General features: G+C 43.5%; 1 protein-coding gene across 5 annotated transcripts in view; it reads left to right on the top strand.

Annotated features, from left to right (window-relative positions):
* COL14A1 (collagen type XIV alpha 1 chain) overlaps window positions 1-23,967 on the top strand; it is a 187,387-nt gene that overhangs the window by 60,985 nt on the left and 102,435 nt on the right. For all 5 annotated transcript variants that reach the window (XM_014580808.4, XM_006137507.5, XM_014580806.4 and 2 more), the window contains 7 exons: window positions 2,906-3,057; window positions 4,644-4,773; window positions 9,687-9,832; window positions 11,863-11,992; window positions 15,088-15,227; window positions 17,870-17,996; window positions 22,945-23,084. In XM_014580808.4, coding sequence (XP_014436294.3) covers window positions 2,906-3,057; window positions 4,644-4,773; window positions 9,687-9,832; window positions 11,863-11,992; window positions 15,088-15,227; window positions 17,870-17,996; window positions 22,945-23,084 — 965 coding nt within the window. The remainder of the gene's footprint in view (window positions 1-2,905; window positions 3,058-4,643; window positions 4,774-9,686; window positions 9,833-11,862; window positions 11,993-15,087; window positions 15,228-17,869; window positions 17,997-22,944; window positions 23,085-23,967) is intronic.

The raw sequence follows: 23,967 nt of genomic DNA, 5'->3' as shown, positions 1-23,967 counted from the left end.
TCGAACTAGCAAGTCCACATTGAGTGGACCCTGAACAGGGCTTAAGGATGGCCGGAAGCAGTGCCGGCAGGGCATCAGAGGAGGACTTAGAGCGTGGAGATGCTGTCTCAGGCTAGCCGAGGGCTGCGCTTAAAGGGTCCCGACCCCCACCCCGGACAGACAATTCTAAGGGGTGCCCCGCTTGCAAAGCAGTCCTGGCTTGGATTGCCCGGAGTACCCACACTGGGCATATCACAGCACTCGGCCATCAGCCCGGCTGCACTTGCCGCAGGCTGCCATCTGGGGAGAGCTTCCACCCCCAGAAGCCCGCAGAGCCAGCCCAGTCCTCCCCATCGGGGGCTCGTACCCCATTCCTCCCTTACCTCCTTCCACTTACCCTTCCCTAGCCCCCCTTCTTATTGATGTACAAAATAAAGGTAACGTTTCTTCCAACATTGACTCTGTCTTTATGTAAGCGGGGGAATGGTCCCGCTCTTGTGGGGAACTTTCCTGGCTTCTATACACCCCGGTGAAATGAACCAGCGAAAGGATCTGAGTCCCCGCTCCCACTTCCTTTACCCCACGGCTCCCTGATCCTGAGGGCTCCCCCTCCACTCTCCTGAGTAGCAGAGCCCTTGAAACCCCAACAAGGCTGGGCCCAGGTTTCCTGGGGCTTAATCCCTGACCTTGTAGTCACTAGGGGCAGGAGTTACGGTGTCCCCACTCCGAGGTGCTCTCTTTACACTGCAGGCCTTCTTGGCCCAGTGATCACTTCATAAGGTTCAAAGCAAATACAATTTATTAAACATCAACTGATTAAAGAGAATAGAATAAGAAACAATGAGAATGGTTAAATGGGAACACACAGCCCTGCTCTGTAGCACAGGGACATCAACACAGCAGCCTGCAGAGTGTAAGGACAGTTCACAGTCTCTTCCTTAGAAGCCCTGGATGTGCTGCAAGGGGCTGCAGGCTGGACACGCTTGCACTGGCAGTGACCACACAGCCTCAGTCTCTAAGTGGCCAGACCCCTCTCCCAGTCCAGAGCCTTTCCCCACACTTTGCAGGTCCCAGTAGCTCACCACATCCAGCTGCAGGCTGTGCTGCTTGGCCAGTTCCAGCTCCTTGTGTTGTTTCTCTGTTCCTTTTGGCTTTCTGAGCACTGCCAGTCTGCTGCTCAACACAGGGTCTGCACTGCTTGGCCTGTCTGTGTCTGGTTCTGTCGCTGCAGGACTTCTTCTTGTACTCCTCTTTCAGCTTTCTGTCTTTGCAGGACCTCTTCTGCACACAGCTTGTTCTGCTCTTTTCAGCTCCCTGTTTGCCCAGAGAGAGCCAGAACAATCCCCACTTACAACCTATCAGTCAGGCTGAGCTGGAGTGTTGACTGTTTTCCATTGTCTCTGGGGTCTGTCAGTCTCATGAACCCTTCCCCTTCTGAAGCTGGTAAACCAAAAAAACTCCCACAGAGTTTTAGTAAGGGGTAACAGTCCCCTTACATTTATTGAACAAAACTGGAGGAGACTGGGAAAAGGAGGTGGGAGAGGGGAAGAGAAAGGCTGGGAGAGGGGAGGGCAACTAACATGATCAGGTGTTGGGAACAGGTCCCAGATGAAGAGAGGCTACAGAGACTGGGACTGTTCAGCTTAGAAAAGAGGAGATGGAGCGGGGACAGGATAGAGGTCTCTAAAAGCAGGGGTTGGGTGGAGAGGGTGCATTCATAAAAGTTCTTCCTGAGTTCCCATAAAGAAGGACTAGAGGACACCAAAGGAAAGGAATGGGTAGCAGGCTTGAAACTAGAAAGAGAAAGTTGTTCTTGACAAAGCAAAGAGTTAACCTGTGGAACTCCTTGCTGCAGGAGGCTGTGAAGGCTACAACTAGAACAGAGTTTAAAGGGAAGTGAGATCAAGTCATGGAGGTTGGGTCCATGGAGTAGTCTTAGCCAGGGGGTAGGAGTGGTGTCCCTGCCCAAAGTTTGTGGAAGGCTGGAGAGGGATGGCACGAGACAAATGGCTTGGTCACTGTCTTCGGTCCATCCCCTCCAGGGTCCCTAGGGTTGGCCGCTGTCGGCAGACAGGCTACTGGGCTAGATGGACCTTTGGTCTGACCCAGGACGGCATTGTAAGCTCAGGGCTCAGGGTCGGGGGTCTCAGTGGACCCCCTTGATTTTCATGCACACCTGCTCCTGGGTGGCCAGGCTGGCAGCTCTCCTGCCCTAGACGGCCACTTTCCTGTGCCTAGTGTGGAGATCGTGGACGAGGTCCACGATGTCCGCACTAGCCCAGGAAGGTGCCCGCCTCTTGCGGTCCAGGGCAAGCTCCCGGGAGCCGCCAGCCTGGTCCCGGGAAGAGGGGGTGGGCTGGGGGACATCGGGTGGGTGGCTCTGTGCCGTGCCAGGTGCAGGGTCTGCTGGCTGGGTGCTGGCAGGCTTGCACCTGGCACGGGCACCGTAGCCAGCCCATGCCCCTTTAAGGGGTCCGGGGCCGGGAGGAGGGCATAGAGTTTCCCTGGTGTTGGCCAGAGTGGCCACCAGGGAAAGCTGGGGAGGGCTAGCCTCCCACTAGTTCGAATTAAGGGGCTACACACCCTTAATTCGAACCAGTAAGTTCGAACTAGGCTTAATCCTCGTAAAATGAGGTTTTCCTAGTTCGAACTAAGCGCTCCGCTAGTTCGATTCAAATTCGAACTAGCGGAGCGCTAGTGTAGCGGCTATGAATGTTAGTTCGAACTAACGTCCGTTAGTTCGAACTAACATTGTAGTGTAGACATACCCTAATAGATTTAGCTAGTTATATTAAAAACTGCCTAAATAAACATCTCCAGTGAATTCAGTTTCTAATGATAAAAGATCTTGTAGAACTCAGCAATTAGAGCAAAAACAAAATTATTTTACAGGGATAATTTTTTTTTTATATTATCTCATACATAGGAACATTTGTTACCACTCTTGGAGCTCCTACAGATTTGGTCACATCAGAGGTAACAGCCAGAGGATTCCGTGTTAGCTGGACCCATGCACCTGGAAAGGTGGAAAAATACAGAGTTGTGTACTATCCCACTAGAGGAGGACAACCAGAGGAGGTAATGAGCTGAAGGGGAGGGGAGAGGAGGGGAGGGGAAAGAAAGTCCTATCAGCCTCATGGCTGTGCAAACTTCTAGTAAACATACATAGAAAGAATTTACCAGATAGGAATGCTGGTACTTGATAGACCCGATGCTGCTTCCATTTATGGGGTAGCACGTGAGAGCAAATCTCTGCATCCAACAGACTCAGACTTATGTACTTGCATAGGCCCACCAACAGGACTGGGGAGAAGGGGAGGGCAAAGAAGGCCTGGGGCCCAGAAATTTAAAAGGGCCTGGGACTCCTGATTGCTGCTACAGTGGAAATGGCAGCAACCAGAGTTCTGGTCCCTGTAAATTATCGCTGGAGCCCTGGGTGAGTGGTGCTGAAGGGCTAGCTGGTGGGGCGAGGCTAGTCCACAGCCCTAACCCTTCTGCATGAGGCCTTGCCCGTTCTGGGGGAGCCAGAACTGGCCCTGACCCACCTTGTGCAGGGCCTGGCAAAGTCTGTCAGCTCTTTTGGACTTGCATGTTTGTGCTAAAAGTAGCCGTGTAGACAGAACTGTAAATTGTGGCTTTGACTAGAATATGTGCTCTGAGAGCCGTTTCACAACCTGAGTTCCATTCCAAGCTGCAACATGTACACAACTATTTGTAGCTTGGTGACATGAATCCACAACCCGAGTCCATTGGCTCAGGCTTGGAAGCTGGCTACCACAGGTTGTATATACCTAAGCCTGTGATTAAGATGTTCACGAAAAGGACCTAAAATCCAATATGTAAACTGTGTTTTTATTTATACATCTTGCTTTTCTTATTTGACCAACTCTGAATGGTGCTATTTCAAAGGACACAGAGCCACAAAGGGCCAGAAGGGTTAGAGTTTGAGCTTTGGAAACATAACTCATTAAAAGAAAAACACAGATGTAGAGCTGGGAATCTGCCTTAAACTTACTAATATGGGGTCAGATGGATATTTATTATTTGTGTAGCACCAGCAGTTTACTCAGTGTTTTGGAGGTAGGAATGCAAACAAGGACACCGCATGAAGATGTTTACAGCTTAATCAGACAACTTTCAGAACAGGATGGGAAGGGAATGGAGAGTAGAGGCAGGACAATAAAATCAGTATAATTAAAGGGTGAGGTTAAATGCATGGGTTTTTTTTGGGAAGGTATTTTGTTTTATTTGGGGGATTTTGCTCTTGTGGTGTCTGTGGATACATAGGGGTATGCATTCAGTAGTACTATAATTAAATTTTGAATTACATAATAAATATATCAGAATGGGACCATTACACCATATTCTTAATTTCGATTATGTTAATTGTATTTTTAACATTTCCTTTGATTCAAAGTGCTGCTTTGCCTTAAGACTCCCTACTGTACATATATGAGGCATTCTGTTGTCTAGCTACTGTACTTTATACTAAGATACAAATCTCATTTTTGTTGTGTTAAACATAGATATAGTAACATTTATGTATCATTCCAAGGATTGTCTTAGAAATATGCTAGCTAGGATAACAGATAAGATAAGTTGGATTAAATAGTAAAAAGACTGATTTATTTGATAACTTATTTCATTTTCTTTTCCCCAAACAGGTAGTGGTGGATGGAAGTGTATCAACAGCCATTCTGAAAAACCTGATGTCTCTAACTGAATATCAGATAGCTGTGTTTGCTGTGTATGTAAGTGCTGCAAGCGAGGGCCTCCGTGGCACTGAAACTACACGTAAGTATCCTAACTCATTTTGTTATGGCCATGACTCAGTAATAGTGAGTGAGCACGTCTCAGTGTAAGCAAGGCTGCAGATTCCACTCATTTTTCTCTTCAGCAATTTTTACTAGTATTGTCTGACATTCATTAAGTAGATTTGAGCTTGAACTAAGGGTCCAAATGCTCCCAAATGCTGGGGAAGTTTGTATTCAGAGCTCGACTGAACTTTCAGCCAGTTACATTCTCTCTGTAATGGCCAAACCAAGACTCTAAATCACAACATTCCTGGCCTTTGGAACAGTTTAGGAGCTGCAGCTGATTCTCAACTTTATGGTTTAGGCATACAGCCTTATTTCCATTGTTTGGCCTTATGTTCTTAAGAGAGGTTGGATAGTTCAGTGCATAGTAGGGATATAAGTCACTAGGGGTGTGTCTAGACTACAGGGCTTTGTCGAAAAATGTGGACTTTTGTCAACAAAACTATACCTGCGTCTACACTGCTGCTGAGTTCTGTCAACATAATGTCGACAGAACTCAGCAGTTTTGTCGATGGCTATAAACCTCATTCTACGAGGAATAACGCTTTTTGTCGACAGAGTTCTTTTGACAGAAAGCATTATTGTATCTACACTGTCCTTTGCGTCTACACTGTCATGTCGACAAAGTGGCTTGCTTTGTCGACAGAACTGGATGTAGTCTAGATGCTCTTTGTCGACAGAAGCTTTGTCGACAGATACTGTCGACAAAACTTCTGTCGACAAAAGCCTGTAGTCTAGATGTACCCTAGTCGAGTCACTACTTGGCTATTCACTCCCACCCCCCTCTTGCTGCCTCTGATACAGAGGCAGCAAGTGAGGGGATCAGGAGCTGGTGCTGGGGGGAGCCGGCTTAAAAGCTGGTTCCGCCTACCACCATCTCTGCAGGGAGGCAGAGGTGCAGTGGGAGACCCAGTGCAAACCGGGACTCAACTGTCCCAGCTCGCGCCTGGTCCCAGACCGCTGCAGCTCTGTCTTTTAAATGTAGTCAGGGCCTGGTGGCTCTTACTAAATTTAAAAAGCAGAGCCACAGCGAACTCTCTTACTGACTAAATGAGTAGTGAATGGAATTTCCATTCACTACTCAATTAGCTTACTAACTGCTATTTAACATTCTTAGTGCAGAGGACTGTTTGAGACTGGAAAGACCAGTGTTTAATTTCCTGCTCTGTCACAGACTTCCAAAGGTACCTTGGGAAGTGACATAGACTTTCTGTGCTTCAGTTTCCCATCTGTGATAATTGTACTTCCTTACCACAGGGATGTTGTAAGGATAAATACATGTAACACTGTCAGATATTCAATGGGGGCCATATAAGTAACTTGGAGGGTTAGGTCCTGCTCTAAGTCATATAACATAATTTTTATTTAATTCAAATATTTTCACCCCAAATGCTGTCATTTTCTCCCAGCGATATGACAGACCTTACACAGGGAAGGGAAAAATCACTTTTCCAGTTGAAACTACAGGGTGGAATTTAGTTAGGTGGAATGCAATTATCTAGTTTGGATTCAGCCAGAAAAATCGAAGCTAACACTCACAAATTTACAAAAAATTTGATGGGGGTTGTGTTACATATTTTCAAAACTTTGGCCTGTTGTTTCATCCAAAAAAAGTGAATCTCTAGCAGCACTGTGTTCCATAACACCATATTAGGTATAGGTTAATTTCTGATTCATTGGAAAGAGTGTCACATACTGAGCCAATAACATCATTTCCTGTTGCACCTGGTATTCCTTTGAAGTCACCTCTTCAAGTTCTGACTAAGCCCAGCCCTGCTTATTTTTCTGAGATCCGATCAGATCACAGCCCAAGGTGGTATGGCTGCAAGCATTATATAAGTGAGTCTTTTAGTGTCATAACTAAAAGTCTGAAATGTATAAGTATTAATCACTCCAGGTAACAAAATAATTGCAATTTGAAAATGTTTTTCACCATGCCAGTTAAAATCTGTAAAAAATTATACTTTACATTTTTTTCCTTCTTGTGTGACTCTGATAGATTAAAATTAACCACAAATGCGAAAACTAGCATTAAACATGACCTGACAGTAATGTGATGTTTAGGTAAATATATTCCGTGCTATCAATGTCTAAAATACAGAAAAGTAAGAGAGGAGCCTTTTAGTCACTTTGAAAAATGCAAAACAACTATTAAATGTATATTTGTTTGAAATTCTTGCAAATATGTGTTCTTTCCTTATGCCTATATTTATTATAGGTACGTTAAAATTTCCTCTTAATTTAATTTTTTTCAGTTAGCAGCATTATTAGGTGTCTACTCCTGCTGCAAATTAACTAATATGCACTTAAAGTTTTAACATTTGTAATTATAACAGAAGCACTTGCTCTTTCTCCCTATCTTTTTGTCCCTCTTCTGTCTCTCTCATTATTTATTACTTGTTTTATCAGAGCACTTAGGGACCTGAGTCATGGATCAGGACCCCCTTGTGCTAAACTTGTTACAAACCCAGAACAAAAAGATTGTCTTTACAACTAAGTATAAACCAAGACATAAGAGATAGAAATGGACAGATGAGGGACTATATGGAAACAATGAGACAGTATTTGTCAGCACGATGGACAAGAGTTCCAGCACACCAGCATCCTATCTGTTATCCAACTTTTTGTAGGCATAATGGGAAACGAGAGCTTTAAGGGGGTAGGGAGTTTGAAGGATAATGAGGTAGCTTTGCGGATGTTTATGGGAAACTTTTTCCAAGCCTGAGGCACAGCATGGGAGAAAGGATGAAAGTGCTTGTTTGAAAATGTAATGAGTGGCCAATGAAGACTGGCATCATGGGCCAATTGGAGGCCAGAGTCGATGGCTCCATATTGATTGAGAGATGGTAGGGAGGGTGAGGATGGGGCATGAAAGGCCTTGAAAGTGAAGACAAGTAGCTTATATTTGGTGCAATAGAGAAGGTGGGGCCAGTGGAGGGAACCAAGGAAGGGGGTGACATTATCAAAATGACAGGCTAGGAAAATGATCTTACCAGCAACATTCGGAATGGATATGAGCTGGGCAAGACTGTATTTGTCAAGGCCAGAGAAAAGGATGTTGCAGTAGATGAGCAAGATGTCAGATGATGGGAGCCTGAATGAGATTAAGGGTTCGTCTACACTAGCTAGTTAGTTCGAGCTAGGTAGGGTAATTAGGGCAAGCGGAGTTGCAAATGAAGCCCGGGATTTAAATATTCCACGAGGAGTAACGGTAGTTCGAATTAGGATCTTTAATTCGAACTAACTACTCCATGCCGCATGTAGCCGCAGGCACGGAGTTCGGACTAAGGGAGATTTTAAAATGGCGGTGCCCGGGAACATGCAAATGAAGCCCGGGATATTTAAATCCCGGGCTTTATTTGCAACTCCGCTTGTCCTAATTACCCTACCTAGCTCGAACTAACGAGCTAGTGTAGAGGTACCGTAAGGCAAGATGGGCAATAACCAGCCTTCAAGCTGGACATTGTTCACCAGAGTTAGCCATAATTGCTCCTTCAGGTGCTTTGTTTACCTGAGCATCCACAAGTATAGCTGCTTGCAGCTCCTGGTGGCCACAGTTCACCCTTCCTGGCCAATGGGAGCTGAATTGTTATGCCCAGTAGCAACTCACTGTACTAATAACACTACTGCGGGCCCTAGTGCTGACATGAAGAGCAGCAGAGAGGCACTGGGATATATTCCTGCCAAAGGAACAAATGCGGACAATCGGATAAATACAAAATAGAGGGCTATTCTGAAGAATTAAATAAGAACTTTCACTTTAAAAAGAGACCCAGATTAGCGCTGTGCTCCAGTGGTACCGCCATAATTTTATGTGTCAACATATTCATCCCATTTAGAGACTTAGTTCAGCCTACTTAGTCACACACTCTGGGCACGTCTATGTTACAGGGAAAATCGACACTGCCGTAGTCAATCGTCTCAGGTTTGATTTAGCAGGTCTAGTAAAACCACACTATCTCAAACTCAGAGGGCACCCCTGTAGGTGCTGATACTCCTGCTCCTTTCAAGGAGTAAGGGAAGGTGACGAGAACGTTTACTCCTGTTGACCACCTGCTGTAGGAACAGGGATTTAAGATACGTTGATTCCAGCTATGCAGTTAACGTAGTTGGAGTTGCATATCTTAGGTCAACCTTCCCCTTCAGTGTAGACCAGGCCTCTGATGTGCTGTACCACTTACTGTGGGATCACTGTCGCCTTCTTTACATTTACGTATCCCCATAGATACATGCTGCTGGACTAATTAAGGCTACCCAGGACTCCAAGCACAACCCTATGTGGTTAGAACATAGCCCAGCCATCTTGTGCTTGACCTTGTCCCTTCACCATGAATATACCTCCCATGCTGTATCTGGGGGAGATTATTGCTAGACAAAAGCTACCCTAAAAATTCAATGCCCATGTAACTGCTTATGTAGTTTATCCTTAATGGTGACACTACCCACTCTGTACTGCCAACCCTCATGCTCATGCAGATCTAGAAGAGAAGTGGGATGGGACCTGTGCTTGGAGTGGTGTGGTCCAACTACATCTATTATACTCTTGAGGATTCTCCCAAAGGGAAGCTAGAAATCCTTCTCTTGTAGCACTGAAAATCTGACCGAGGCATGGCACTAGAAATGTCCTGTAAGAACAATTCACCCCCGTCTGGGGGCTAGGATGGATGGCATAGCTCTTTTCTCATCTAATTCTGAGATCTTTCTATTGTCTTTTGTAATTATGTGAAACTGTTTCAAGTGTTTACCTCACTATATTCCTTTGTGTCCAAACTGTGTTTCAAGTGTTTACCTCACTACATTCCTTTGTGTCCCTATAGTCAAAAAATTGATGTAATGATAGTGAGAGTTTTTTAGAGGCAACTAAAAAAAATGTACCTCTTTTGGTTGCAGTTGCTTTGCCTATGGCATCAAATCTGCAATTGTATGATGTATCACAGAGCAGCATGAGAGCAAAATGGAGTGCAGTAATGGGTGCCACTGGTTACATGATCCTATATGCTCCCCTCACGGAGGGACTGGCAGCAGATGAAAAGGAGGTGATGTCTTTAGTTTTCCTTTAGATCCTAGTTATTCAGAACCAGAAAATTTAAGAAACAAAATGTCAGATGGACTTTAGCTTTAAACCTTGTCTGTTTCCTTGCTTTTCAAGTACCATACATGTTACTGACTTTCTGTGCAAACTAAATGCCAAGTAGTTATTTTTAATCATCGGTATTTTCAAATTTAACTTCATTACTGCATAAGACATGCCACAAGTTATAGCTCAGTGAAAGAGAGTCTTTTGGAATAATTCATGAGGCAATACTGTATCATGGCATGAAGGCAAAACCACAAAGGCTACGTCTAGATTGGCATGATTTTCCGCAAATGCTTTTAATGGAAAAGTTTTCTGTTAAAAGCATTTGCGGAAAAGAGCGTCTAGATTGGCATGGATGCTTTTCCGCAAAAGCACTTTTTGCGGAAAAGCGTCCATGCCAATCTAGACGCGCTTTTGCTCAAAAAAGCCCCGATTGCCATTTTTGCGATTGGGACTTTTTTGCGCAAAACAAATCTGAGCAACTGCTTTTGCGGAAAAACTTGCCAGTCTAGACACAGCCAAACAGAAAAAAAGAAACCAAAACACAAGTGACTTGATCTTTCTGAAAAGTCGATTTAGAAGAATGTGAAGTTTTAGTCTTTTTATTTACAGTTGGACTTTTGAAAATAAATCATCTTCAATTAGTAAATATGACATTTCTATGCTTTGTTTTAATTCTAACTTTTATTTTTAATTAATGTCAAAGGGTTTTTATTTGTTTTTGTGTTTTAAAGTTAGTTTTAGAAGAGCTAAAATGATTAATTTTAAATGTGAATAACTTTGAATAGAACAAGAACAACAGACTTAGGTACAGCTCTCGAGTAGTAAAATTATAGGCAGAATATTATGTTGTCATTAGAAATACTAGTGTTTTTTGGAAACCACTAATATAGAGCCAGTGCAATCTTAGGGCTAAAATTAAAAATGTATTTATGCTCCATTGACTGTATGTGAAATTAAGAGCATTTTAAATAAGGACTCTAGCCAAGCAAGAGCACTGACAGCATGCAAGTGCATGCAACATTCTGGAAAGGGTGTAGTCAGCCTCTGAGAATTCTCATAGACTTCTGATCTTTGCAAAATGAATAGCTATGATCATGTAGCCCTCTTGAAAATGGGGCCTCATTGAAAATTGTCTGACATCAGCAGAACTGAGTTTTGCCCTGTCGAAAGATCTTTCAATAAATAAATCAGCTCCTGTTAATGTGGCACCTACTGAGGGAGCTTAAGGGGAAAATGGTACACACCTGAAAAAGCAAAAAGGAAAACCAAGCCTCAGCCTGTAGACAGACTTCTGATTAATACATCAGAATCCTTTCCACTTTCTGCAATATTCTCACTTCAGCAGTCATTTTGAAGCCATTCATTTCCACTGCATTGAAATACAGATCCAACAATCTCTTAGGCATAGATGAATATTGAAGAGAGGTTGAGGATTGTTTGTTCTGCTACAGCAGAGGATGATTATGTTGTTGCTTATTTGGCTTTTATCCCCTCCACCTTCATGTGAAACATTTCCTGTGCGGTGTTTGTCTTTTAGACAACTGTAGGTATTTCATTGCTCTAGGCAATAACAAACCTGTTCACACTGGGCCAAGTGCTGTACTCAGGTCTAGCAGAACAACTTTTTTTGAGTCAACACAGGGCAAGATTTGACCTCACTCTTTTCCAGTTTAACTACAGTGCTCTGAAGTTCCTGTTGAACAAGGTACTTGAGCACGTGCTTAACTTTTAAGCATATGAAAAGTCCCACTGACTCTCAGAGGTTTAATTGTATGCCAAAGTTAAGTGCTCTGCTGAATTGGAGCCTAAATGAGCACATTATAGCCTGTTGTTTTTATTCAGTTTTATGGCATTTACCAGCTTAATAAAAATATGCTCTGTCCTATTGAAAATACTTGTCTCCTATGCAAAAATGCGACTGGCTTATTTTTTCCCCCTCATGAGCTAGTTTAGGAATAATGTGTCTGTTATTCATATTACTTTTAGATGAAAATTGGAGAGGCCTTGACAGATATTCAGCTGGATGGATTATTGCCTAACACAGAATATACAGTCACAGTTTATGCGATGTTTGGAGAAGAAGCTAGTGATCCTCTGACAGGACAAGAAACAACATGTAGGTCAGACACATCTGTATTCACTATACAACATTAATAAAACTTCTGCTAGTCTTTGTGTGTCTGAAAATAGATCTCAGATTTTACTATCTGTACAGAGGACTAACTGAGAGGAGATGATATTGTGCATTCTGGTTTGGGCAAATTATAGAGATTCCTGATGCTGACTGCTATTTATTAATACAGAGTAGTATATATTACAGGGCCAGGTATTTAATTTTTCATGAAACAGCCTATGTTCCATTGACCAGATTCTAACACTTTTGGGTAGTGTCCTGTGCTGCCCCCCTGATTTTAGTGGAGCTAATTGCACAGGAAGATACTACTCAGCATGAGGGCTTGTCTCCACTTCTCTGGGGATTGATGCTGCAGCAATCGATCCACTGGCCATCAATTTATGGTGTCTGCCTAGACATGATAAATTGACTTGTGAATGCTCTCCTGTTGATGCTGGTACTCCACCAGGACAAGAATGGTGGCTGGCATTAATGGGAGAACATCCCCCGCCAATCTTAGCGCACAGAAGGTGCCACAGTAAGAACATGAACTTCAGCTACGCTTTTTGCATAGTTGAAGTGATGTAGATTAGATCAACAGCAGGGGTTAGTGTAGACAAGGCCTAGGTGAAGTGGCAGAATCTTGCCATATGTTAGTATTATTACCTAGGGTTATGTTGTGGTTTTATGCTGCTGCCCTGCCATTTCCCTCCCTTTTCTCTCTCCCTTTTTAGCATCTTGTTTCCCAGAGGGCCCAGGAATGAATAGCGTCAGCTCTTCCTAGCTCACAGAAACTGCTTTTGTGAGCAGTACTCATGGCTACACAAGGGGGAAGAGAGATGTCTTGTTTTCCCTTTGGTCCCCATGTAAGGGTTGTTCTCAGTCTGACACTTGAACCAGATTCTGACTGTTCACCTTTAAAATAAAAATGGCTAACCAGATTAGGCTTTGATTGCTGTGAAGACACTATTAGTATCCACTAATTACTTGTCTTCTTCAGTTCATGTATTTAGTGATTTTTTATGTATTACCTTGGGGCACATAGCTCTTCACAGACTACTGTACAGGCTGGAGCAGGTAGCTAACAGAGCAGTTAGACATCAGATGGTTGGGGATGGAAGGGAAAAATGCAGTGACAGGATAGAGGAGGCAGGGAAACCCTCTTATAAGAAAGTAAAGTTCACATGGATCATGATGGAGGAATGCAAACCAAAGAGATCCAGAATTAATAATACTTGAGACACCAGGAAGTGGCCTGTGAGTGGCCAGGTGGCTGTTTTTGGACCATTGTTATTTCTCCCGTGTGGGTGGGAGATTGGTTAATGGAATTAAAAAGAGGGCATGTGCCTCCAGGTAGAAATTCTTGCAGGTCCTTCTGTTCTTTATGTTTATAACAGATCACATTTATAACAGGTTGTAATGGGGCTTCAACAAGTAGGATCCCTTTCTGTTTTGTAACCCTATCACTTATTTTTCCTTTCAGCCTATGCCGGGTAACCCTATCACTTATTTTTCCTTTTTTTGCCTATGCCGGGTAAACTAGTTTCCATGGCTCTGTTGACGGAGCCATGTAGTCTAGACATACCCTAGATGTAGTCAGCTCCCTCTCTGCCCAAGAACTGGTGAAACTTCTGGTTAGATGTTCCATTTGAGCTATGGAAGGCTATTGCCTAACTTTCTTACGTGCTGAAGATAAACTATCCTGAATACACTTATCCTCTCACCTTAGAAACCTCTTCCCCTTTTGCTAAGGTCTTTACAAAATTAAAAAGGTTTTCGTCAGCCCTGAAACTTCCCAAATAAAGTATTCTGTGAGCATGTACAGTGTACATTTAGTCTTCTTTGAGTTTGGATTAGTAAAATATTAAGGTAATGTAATGGATTTGTTAATGAAGTTTGGTATTAACTCGAGCTGAACAAATAATGGAAACATTTTCACTAATAATCATTTGAATGTACCATGTTTGCCATTCTTTTATTTTTATTTTTTGCATGAGTGTTTAAGAATCACTAACATAAATATATGTGAAAAATGAATTTTGAGGTCAAATATTCCCCATATGTGAATTGTTATGGTATATTTGCATTTAACACTTGCAATTCCCTTTGGGTATGTCTACACTTGTACCCTCTTTCAAGAGAGGGATGCAAATGAAGACATTTGAAATTGCAAATGAAGCCAGGATTTAAATATCCCGCGCTTCATTGGCATATTCGCATTATGGCGCTATTTCAAAAGAACACACTGTTAATACGCGGTTATTTCTAGAGAAAACCCTTCTCTCAAAATAACTGGTAAACCTCATTATATGAGGAATAAGGGTTATTTTGAGAGAAGATTTTTCTCTAGAAATAACCGCATCTTAATAGCGTCTGTTATTTTGAAATAGCGCTATTTCGAAATAGCGCCATAATGAAAATATGCAAATGAAACATGGGATATTTAAATCCTGGCTTCATTTGCAATTTTGAATATCTTCATTTGCATCCTTCTCTCAAAAGAGGGTGCAAATGTAGACATACCCAGTGTGATTAGCTATAAACATCAACCAGCATTGTCTGTTTCTTGATTAGATGACTACTTTTTAAACTGCCAAATATTCATTTAAAAGTTTCCATTACCACCAACAAACACATGGAGTAGAGACATAGTTAACACAGATCAGTTTACAAATCCAAATGTACAGGTGGAAAAATATTATATAGTATAAATCCAACTCTGCTATCCAGCAACAAGCAGTATCCTCATTTCTTCCATTTCTATCCATTCAATATTCAACTGCAGTGATGTATCCTTTATTTGCCAGTGCTTTAGCCTCTGATCAGCAAAGCTGCTAAATCACATACTTAATTTTAAGCACAAATGCAGTTCCATTGAAATCAATGGCACTACACAATTGTTAAATTTATATATGTTCTTATGTTTTTTAATAGTGATCTAAACTAAAAAAAGTATAGATACAAGATTGTCAGTCATATTGCTTAATAGTATAATTTTTAAAATGAAATGTTTCATGTTAACTGTCAAGATAGGATGTGCTTTGTGCACGAAATAAAAGACAGACCTGTTTTAATTATTGTAATTATTTCTTTTCAAGTGCCTTTAAGTCCACCCAGGAATTTGAGATTTTCAGACATTGGACATAGCACTGCCAGGATTACATGGGATCCTGCTTCCAAAAAAGTAAAAGGTTATCGTATTATGTATGTTAAAACTGATGGGACAGAAACCAATGAGGTAAGCAGTTAATAATATACCGTATTCTTAAGTGTAATGTCTGTAACAAAATCAGATCCTTCAAGTGGTAACAGAAGATTTACATATAATTTTCAAGCTCTGTGAATGGAACATTATGCTTAATATAGAACATGTATTCAGAGTGCATCACACACACATGTATCAGATCCTGCAAAACCTTACCTGGGTGCACACTCCTTCCTTGTGCACATAGTAAAGTAAACGGAACAATCAAGTTCCAACAGAAGGAGGATTTGGCTCATACTGAATAAGTTATGAATGTTTTCTTTAGGCAGGATATCACTTTGACTTTAACAACCTATTTCAGACTTGGACTCTCAGGATATGTCTACACTGCAGGCACACACCTGTGGGCTGGCCCATGCCAGCTGACTTGGGCCAGGCCTACACTAAAGGGGAAGATTGAATTAAGATACGCAACTCTAGCTATGTTAATTATGTAGCTGGAGTAGACATATATTGATTTAAGTTTTCCCGCCATCCCCGCAGTGGGAGGGCAACAGGAGCAAAAACTCCTGTCGGTTTCCACCTCGCTGCTAGGACTGGCCCTGCTACCGCTGGGGATTCTGGCCACCTACCTCCACCAGTCCTGCCTCAGCCAGGGGATTTCCCGACAGAGGCTGCCCAGTCATCCCGGCCCTGCTGCCACTGGAGAGTTTCCAGATTCCTGGCTAGGACTCCCCAGCCACATGGTCCTGCTAATGCTGGAAGTTCCCTGGCTGGGGCAGGAGGTCCCTGGCCATTGCCTAGCCCTGCTGACACCGGGGGTTCCCCAGCCAAAGCTGAGGCTCCCCTGCTACCACCTGGCACCCTTAATGCTGGGGGTTCCCTGGCCAGGGTGGGGGCTTCTCAGCCACCTGGCTCCACTAGCGTTAGGGTTCCACATCCAGGCCAGGAGCTCCCCAGCCAGCACCTGTCCCTGCTGATACCAGGGATTCCCTAGCCGAGGCTGGGGACCCCTGCCATTGCCTGTCCCCATTGATGCCGGGGGTTCCCCTGCCAGCGCCACAGGGGCTCCCCGAATGCTGCCTGGCTGAACTGGTGTTGCTCTAGCCCCGGTGTTGCTCCAGTCTCTGGGGCTCTTTGGTTCAGCACCAACCATGGCCCTGCTGGACCATGGATGTTGCTGGACCAGAGAGTCCTGGATTTGGGGGTTTCAACCTGTGCTCAGTTTTCCAGCCTGACAACATCTTCATTGTAACTAGAAGAGCATTCCTTATAGTTTTCATCAGCATAAGGACCATTAGCAGGCTCTCTAAATAGAATGAAGCATCTTAATACAAAAATCAACCCAAATATATGAAAGAAGTTTAAATAAATGGTTGCAGTAAATGGGACCAATCCTGTACAAATAAGATATATAAAAGCCTATGATATCAGCCGGTGGCTATGACTGTGTAGAGTGGAGGCGGGGAAACTTTTTTGGGTCAAGGGCCACTGACCCACCGAAAAATCAGTTGGTGGCTGTACGTAAGTGAGAAACGGAAAAAAACATCCCTCACCAGTGTGGGCTCCCCAATACTGCGGGGAGCCCCGAGGCTCAAGGGCCGGACCCAGGCAAACCGGGGCCTCCATCCTGTTCCCAGGCCTTAGATTCCCCACCCAGTTTAGAGTTATCAGACCTTTTTTTACAAATGGGATAAATATCCATATTAAACTAGCACAGGTTACTCACAAGTTTGGAAGAGGACATAATTCATGGGTGGCAAAGTTGTGAGTAGTTTTTCCCTGGTATTCATCGTTTGTCAATAAATCAAACTTCACCTGATCCCATTCCATAGTTTATTTATAATCTGGACATCTCTGAGGTTTGTAATGTCTGTCTAAACTCATCACCCTGGTATGTGAACATCCCAGATGAATAGAAATGTAATATGCTTATTTTATGTGGTGAGAGCATGATTTATAATGTGTGGTGATATACAGTTTTTTCTCCACCTGTTTGTTACTCTACAATTATTTTTTCTCATAAAATAGACAATATATTCTTACCACTTTGCTTTGGTTGCTTTTGAGTTGTGTCTTGTTCTTTGTGCCCTGGTCTGACATGACATTGAATAGTCTGGCCTGATGTATAGCCAGCTTATGCAGCTTTCTGGGGTTTATGTCCTCGGTAATGCCTAGTTAAATGTGCTCTGGCTGAAGACCAAAGAAAACTGTCGTCATTTTTTATTACAGAGACTGGGAGGGGTGAGGTAATATCTTTTATTAAACTGATTTCTGTTGGTGAAAGAAACAAGCTTTCACCACAGAAATTGGTGCCATAAAAGGTATTACCTCACCCACCTTGTATTGCTTATAATTGTAGGACGAACATGGCTATAGCAACACCACACACATTTTTTTATGACAAATATTAAACATAAAGTGTTCTTCCTTCCTCCAGTTTCCTACAGTTTGCTACAATCTAGACTAGCTCATTTTTAACAGGATTTGATGGCCTTGACTTTACCTTCTTACGTAATGTAAATTTTGCATATAATTATATAATTTGTAGTTCTTTACGTAATTGCATGGCATTCTCTGTCCAAATCCATTACTAGCCAGTTGAGTTGCAGGCACTGATTATGTAAAAGGGTTTTGTTTTCTGTACTCCTAGTATGTGACTATGAATTCTGCAGGTGGAAGTTGGTCGTGTTTCAACACACACCCTGAAAAGGCTGACATCCCATACAGAGTATACTGTTGCCATTTTTTCCCTCTATGAGGAAGGACAGTCAGAACCACTGACTGGCAGCTTTACCACACGTAAGTCTAACTGCATATTTGAAGGCTTTCCAAGAACACTTTCGATCTACACTTACATTTCTGGAAAGCAAGATCAGTACCTGTGACACTCTCCAACTGTGATTTCAAGCTATTGGGGTGTTTTTTTCTTTTTTATACATTTGGGAGCATCATTCTGCTAAAATGCAGCCAAGTAGAATCTGTGCTGTCAGATTACTCAATGTTAAGTAAAAATATCAGGATTGGAAGGCTTTGTAAATCTAAAATTGCTGAACTAAACTAAAATTAACCTTTTCTTTTTTAGCCATGTAAATTTCTTAGCAGAATCTGCAAAAATAGGTACTATAGCGTAATCTCTTATCTAGCTGTGTAAAATCATTCTGAGTTTGCATTCATTACCTGGAAATGAGCATCTGCATTCTTCTTTCATGACAAACTTTTTAGTCCTTCAACAATTGCTTACATAAGTAATCCATGACATAATTAAAATACTAGTATGATCAAGGAACTAAAGGTTACAGAAGCAGCAATATTTTGTACCCTTTATATCTAATAAAGTAGTAAAATAATTTTTTGTCAGAGTTTGCCAGATCATACACTCACTTCTATGGCATTACTCCATCTGTGTGTAACATGGTAACATTTGAATGATACGTCAGGTCAATTCCAAGATTTCAGAGACTGTTTTAGTTATGAGTGGCCAGAACTCTATTGATTTTTGGAAAAATTAGAAAATGAAAAGGAGGCAAAAGAGAAGGCACAGTGAAGTCGTATCATCTGTTTAGCACAGCCACAATGTCAAGTACCTCTGCAATTGTCTATAAGTGAAATGACTGGTTGAGGGCACTCATTACTGTCTAGCATAACAGCACTCCTCACTCATCTCTGCTCTTCCCAATGGAGTTTAAAATATTGAACTATTTGTCTCCAAAGCAAGACATCAAGGGGGGCTGGGGAGAGCAGTGGCTGGGATGTATGCAGAGAATGCCAGACCCTGGGGTAGGGGAGGGGAGTCATGAGGGAATGAGGAGAAATGGAGGTAGACACAGACCCTTTGCCATGGCAGGGGAGATAAAATGGAGGGCCTATGGGTATGTCTACACTACAAAGTTAATTCGAACTACCGGAGCGCTTAGTTCGAACTAGGTAAACCTCATTCTATGAGGACTAAGCCTAGTTCGAACTTACTAGTTCGAATTAAGGGGTGTGTAGCCCCTTAATTCGAACTAGTGGGAGGCTAGCCCTTCCCAGCTTTCCCTGGTGGCCACTCTGGCCAACACCAGGGAAACTCGTCTGCCCCCCTCCTGGCCCCGGAGCCCTTAAAGGGGCACGGGCTGGCTACGGTGCCCGTGCCAGGTGCAAGCCTGCCAGCACCCAGCCAGCAGACCCTGCACCTGGCACGGCTCAAGACAGCCACCCGCTGCCACCCAGCCCTCCGCCTCTTCCCGGGACCAGGCTGGCGGCTCCCGGGAGCCTGCCCTGGTCTGCAAGAGGCGGGCGTCCACCTGGTCTAGTGCAGAGATCGTGGACCTCATCCACGACCTCCGCACTAGGCACAGGAAAGTGGCCATCTAGGGCAGGAGAGCTGCCAGCCTGGCCACCCAGGAGCAGGTGTGAATGAAAATCAAGGTGGTCCACTGAGACCTCCGACCCTGAGCCCTGAGCTTACAATGGCCGTACTGGGTCAGGTCAAAGGTCCATCTAGCCCAGTAACCTGTCTGCTGACAACGGCCAACCCTAGGGACCCTGGAGGGGATGGACCGAAGACAGTGACCAAGCCATTTGTCTCGTGCCATCCCTCTCCAGCCTTCCACAAACTTTGGGCAGGGACACCACTCCTACCCCCTGGCTAATAGCACTCCATGGACCCAACCTCCATCACTTTATCTCACTTCTCTTTAAATGCTGTTCTAGTTCTAGCCTTCACAGCCTCCTGCAGCAAGGAGTTCCACAGGTTGACTCTTTGCTTTGTGAAGAACAACTTTCTGTTACTAGTTTGAAGCCTACTACTCATTCCTTTCCTTTGGTGTCCTCTAGTCCTTCTATTATGGGAACTAATGAAGAACTTTTCTTGATGCACCCTCTTCACCCCACTCATGCTTTTATAGACCTCTATCCTATCCCCCCTCAGTCTCCTCTTTTCTAAACTGAAAAGTCCCAGTCTCTTTAGCCTCTCTTCATATGGGACCTCTTCCAAACCTCTGATCATTTTAGTTGCCCTCCCCTCTCCCACCCTCTCTCTTCCCCTCTCCCACCTCCTTTTCCCAGTCTCCCCGAGTTTTGTTCAATAAAGAGAGATTCTATTTTTGACCACACGTTTTCTTTATTTTGTACATCAGGAAGGGGGGCTACGGACGGGTAAGTGGAAGGAGGTGAGGGAGGAATGGGGTACGAGCCCCCGATGGGGAGGACTGGGCTGGCTCTGCGGGCTTCTGGGGGTGGAAGCTCTCCTGCAGCCCCCCAATTGCTCCCTCTCCCCAGATGGCAGCCTGCGGTAAGTGCAGCCGGGCTGATGGCCGAGTGCTGTGATGTGCCTAGTGTGGGCACTCAGGGCACTCCAAGCCAGGACTGCTTTGCAAGCGGGGCACCCCTGAGAACTGTCTGTCCGGGGTGGGGGTCGGGTCCCTTTAAGCACAGCCCTCGGCTAGCCTGAGACAGCATCTCCACGCTCTAAGTCCTCCTCTGATGCCCTGCCGGCACTGCTTCCGGCCATCCTTAACCCCGCTTCAGGGTCCACTTAATGTGGACATGCTAGTTCTAATTAGCAAAACGCTAATTCGAACTAGTTTTTTAGTCTGGATCCGTTACTTCGAATTAGCTTAGTTCGAATTAACTAATTCGAACTAAGTTAGTTCGAATTAGCGCTGTAGTGTAGACATACCCTATTTATGAGTGGAAGTGGGAGGAATGAGAGAACACACAGAACTCCTGATAGGGAGTAGACTGGTGGGGATTACAGGGAGTCCCCTGAAATAGAGGGGTATGGAAGAGTGACACACAATGAGGTTGTGAGGTGAAATGGAGGGATGCAAGGAGCTGCTGGTATGTGGAGTGAACTGAGCCTACACAAGCTACCAAGCATGGGTTGGTATAATAGGCATGGGGAGACTAAGTTTCCCTTGTTGCAGTGGCTGCCGCCCCACAATTGGATGCCTGGACCATGATAGCCCTGCCTTTGCCCTACCTTTTACCCTTCCTGCTCCGCCCTTTCCCAGGATCCCAACCACCCACTGCTGCCTGATGAATCCTTCCTTTCCTCATTTCCGTTTGTCCTCACTGCATCCCTACTCAATCCCCAACCCTTGCTGGGAAGGGTCTGGAAGTGAGGAGGATATGGTGGGTGGTGGGGGGCCTGGTGAGGAAGGGAGCAGAAGTGGAGATATGTGGAAAATGATGGCAGGGAACTGAGCAGGGAGAGGGCAAGAAGGGTGGCCTGTGCCTGGGCTGAGTGGGAATAGAGTCTGAGCGGGGCCATGGGTAGAAGAGGCAGGATGGGGAACGAACCTTCCCCAGAAGATGCTTCACCCACTGGCCATGCTAGCAAGTCACTACACCCTTGTTCAAAATAAGATACGGGCCTGATCTAACAAGGTGCCGAGCAGTTGTGAAGAAGTGCTGAATGCTCTCCACTTTGTGCATTCAGATCATCAAGGGATATCCATTTGCTCCCAGGAAGTCTGGAAGTAATGAACGGAAAACATATATGTAATGAACCACGTTTTATGTTCACAAAGAACATGCGTTTCTCATGTAATATGCTGTCATTTTGTTTTATGAGTCAAGCTTCAAATCAGAAATAAAAGGAGATTTAGAACCAGACTGACATTTATTAGTCTATCTGGGATTTGCATTTATGACTTAGGATGTGAAAAGATTTTACTCTTCCACAAGTTAGTCTGCTCTCTCCACGTGCTATGATGCAGAAATGTGGCCTCTAAATAGCAGCACTCTCAGGAATTGAGTTCCAGGGCTAGAAAATCCATTATTGCTGGCACTTTTAACGAAGGACTGTCCACACACACACACACACACAAAAATCACAGCAGACAATCTCAGAGTCAGATGACTCAGGCTCGGAACACTTAAACTATGGGGTGAAAAATAGCACTGTACGTAGTTGCTGTAACTGGGGGTGTGGGAAGTGCTACCACACCCCCTGGTTTGAAGTGGTTTTCATTATATACAGGATTTACACTTTGGTTCAATGGCTCTCAGCATCACCTGTATACACATTGTTCCAGTATCCCTGGCAGTGTACGTCCAGGTTCTGAGACCCCCACGCATCTGCAGGTTTCAGAACTCAGGATTGTGCCTGAGCCTGAACATTTACACACTAATTTTTAACCTAAGTCTGGTGACCCAGTCTCTGAAACACTTTGCTGTGGAGATTTTCTTTGTTTGTTTGTTTTTGCTGTGTAAATGTACCTTAAGTACATATTTTATTTCTCCTAACCTTTGCCTGCCCTGTGTATTTAGATTGTGAGCCACTTAGAGGCAGGAACTGTGTTGTGTTTGTGTGATTTAACATAGTGGCATCTTGATCTTGGTTGGGGCTTCGAGGTACTAATGTAAAATAATTAATAACAGGATAATAAAAATACTGCTCACCAGATGGCTGAGTAAGCATATCCAGGTGAAAATACCTTGAGAATCACTGAGTGTGAATATAACAGGAGTTACCTTTGGTAGCTATCCCCTATGTTATATTTTATGTAGGTACCTACAGCTAAAAAATCACAAAGTTATAGAGTTTAAGGCCAGATGGGCCCACCAGAGTATCTGATTTGAGCTCCGATATATCACGGGCTACCAACATCACCCAGCACCTGCACACTAAACCCAGCAACTGAAATGAAACCTAAGTATTGAAACAAAGGGCTTGTTGACTATCAGCTATTAGTGTAGTTTAAAGATTTCTGTGTATTTTCACTTCCTCTTCTTTTTTCTTTTGCATAATGTTGTTTTGCAGATAAAGTTCCAGCCCCACAGTATTTGGATGTAGATGAAGTATCAACAGACAGTTTTAGAGTCAGTTGGAAGCCTATGTCCTCTGATATTGCTCACTACAAATTGGCATGGACACCACTGAATGGGGGTACATCTGAAGAGGTAAGTTCTCTTGACTCTCGTGGGGCTTGATGTGGATGCCACACAAATGGAAGAGGGAATATATTCCACTCTGAGAGGTCCAAAGCTGTAGAAAATGTATTGTCTACTAAGCAAAGCAAAATTGCAATGATCTGATTTGTGGCAGTTTGACTTATTCAGAGGACAGTCTGGCTTACCATGAAGCCTTCCAAAGTTAAATGGAACCAATTTTTCAGCCTCTCTTTATAAATAAACCTGGAGGGAAGAGAACTCATGGAAATTGGCACATTAGACATTAAATAGCTAATCACTATAGAACCAGCCTTGCCATTTTCTGCTACTCCAAATTCTTGGAATGCTCGATTTCTTCCACTTCCCAATCAAAAAGATGAAGATAAAACAAGATAACTACTGCAGAGGCAGGATGACAAGCCCAGCAAAGGGATGAGAATACATTCTAGATTTGTTTAATTAATTGGTAATAGTAATCCCTCTTATAAAACCATAGATTCAAAACATTTGACAAAGTTTACACATAATTAATAAATTACAGCAGTGTTGTGTGTTTCTCTTTTTCCTCTTTCCTTTTCTCTCCCTTTGCTCTACTTTTAGCTCTAGATCATCATGCATCTCTTTCTCTATGGCTGTGCTTGTGCTTAGGCAACATTTTTAAATTATTGTTTCATTCTTTCAAAATGTTTTGTTTTGTCCTCTAGTTCAGGATTATTTTTTCTTTATCCTTTCTGCTCATATTTTTAACCTTTGTTTGCATATATTTCATCTCTCTGTGTCTCATTCTCTCTCCATCTTCTTTTCTCTATTCACTATTTTCCTGTTTTCTCCATCTCTTTTCTCTATTTCCTATTTTCCACATATCTCTTTGGGGAGAATGTTCATTCATTGG

This window comes from Pelodiscus sinensis, chromosome 2 (genome assembly GCF_052426305.1).
Source record: "Pelodiscus sinensis isolate ZL-2025 chromosome 2, ASM5242630v1, whole genome shotgun sequence".
NCBI lineage: Eukaryota > Metazoa > Chordata > Testudines > Trionychidae > Pelodiscus > Pelodiscus sinensis.
Note: the sequence above shows the minus strand (reverse complement) of the source record. Positions and strands in the feature narration are given on the sequence as shown.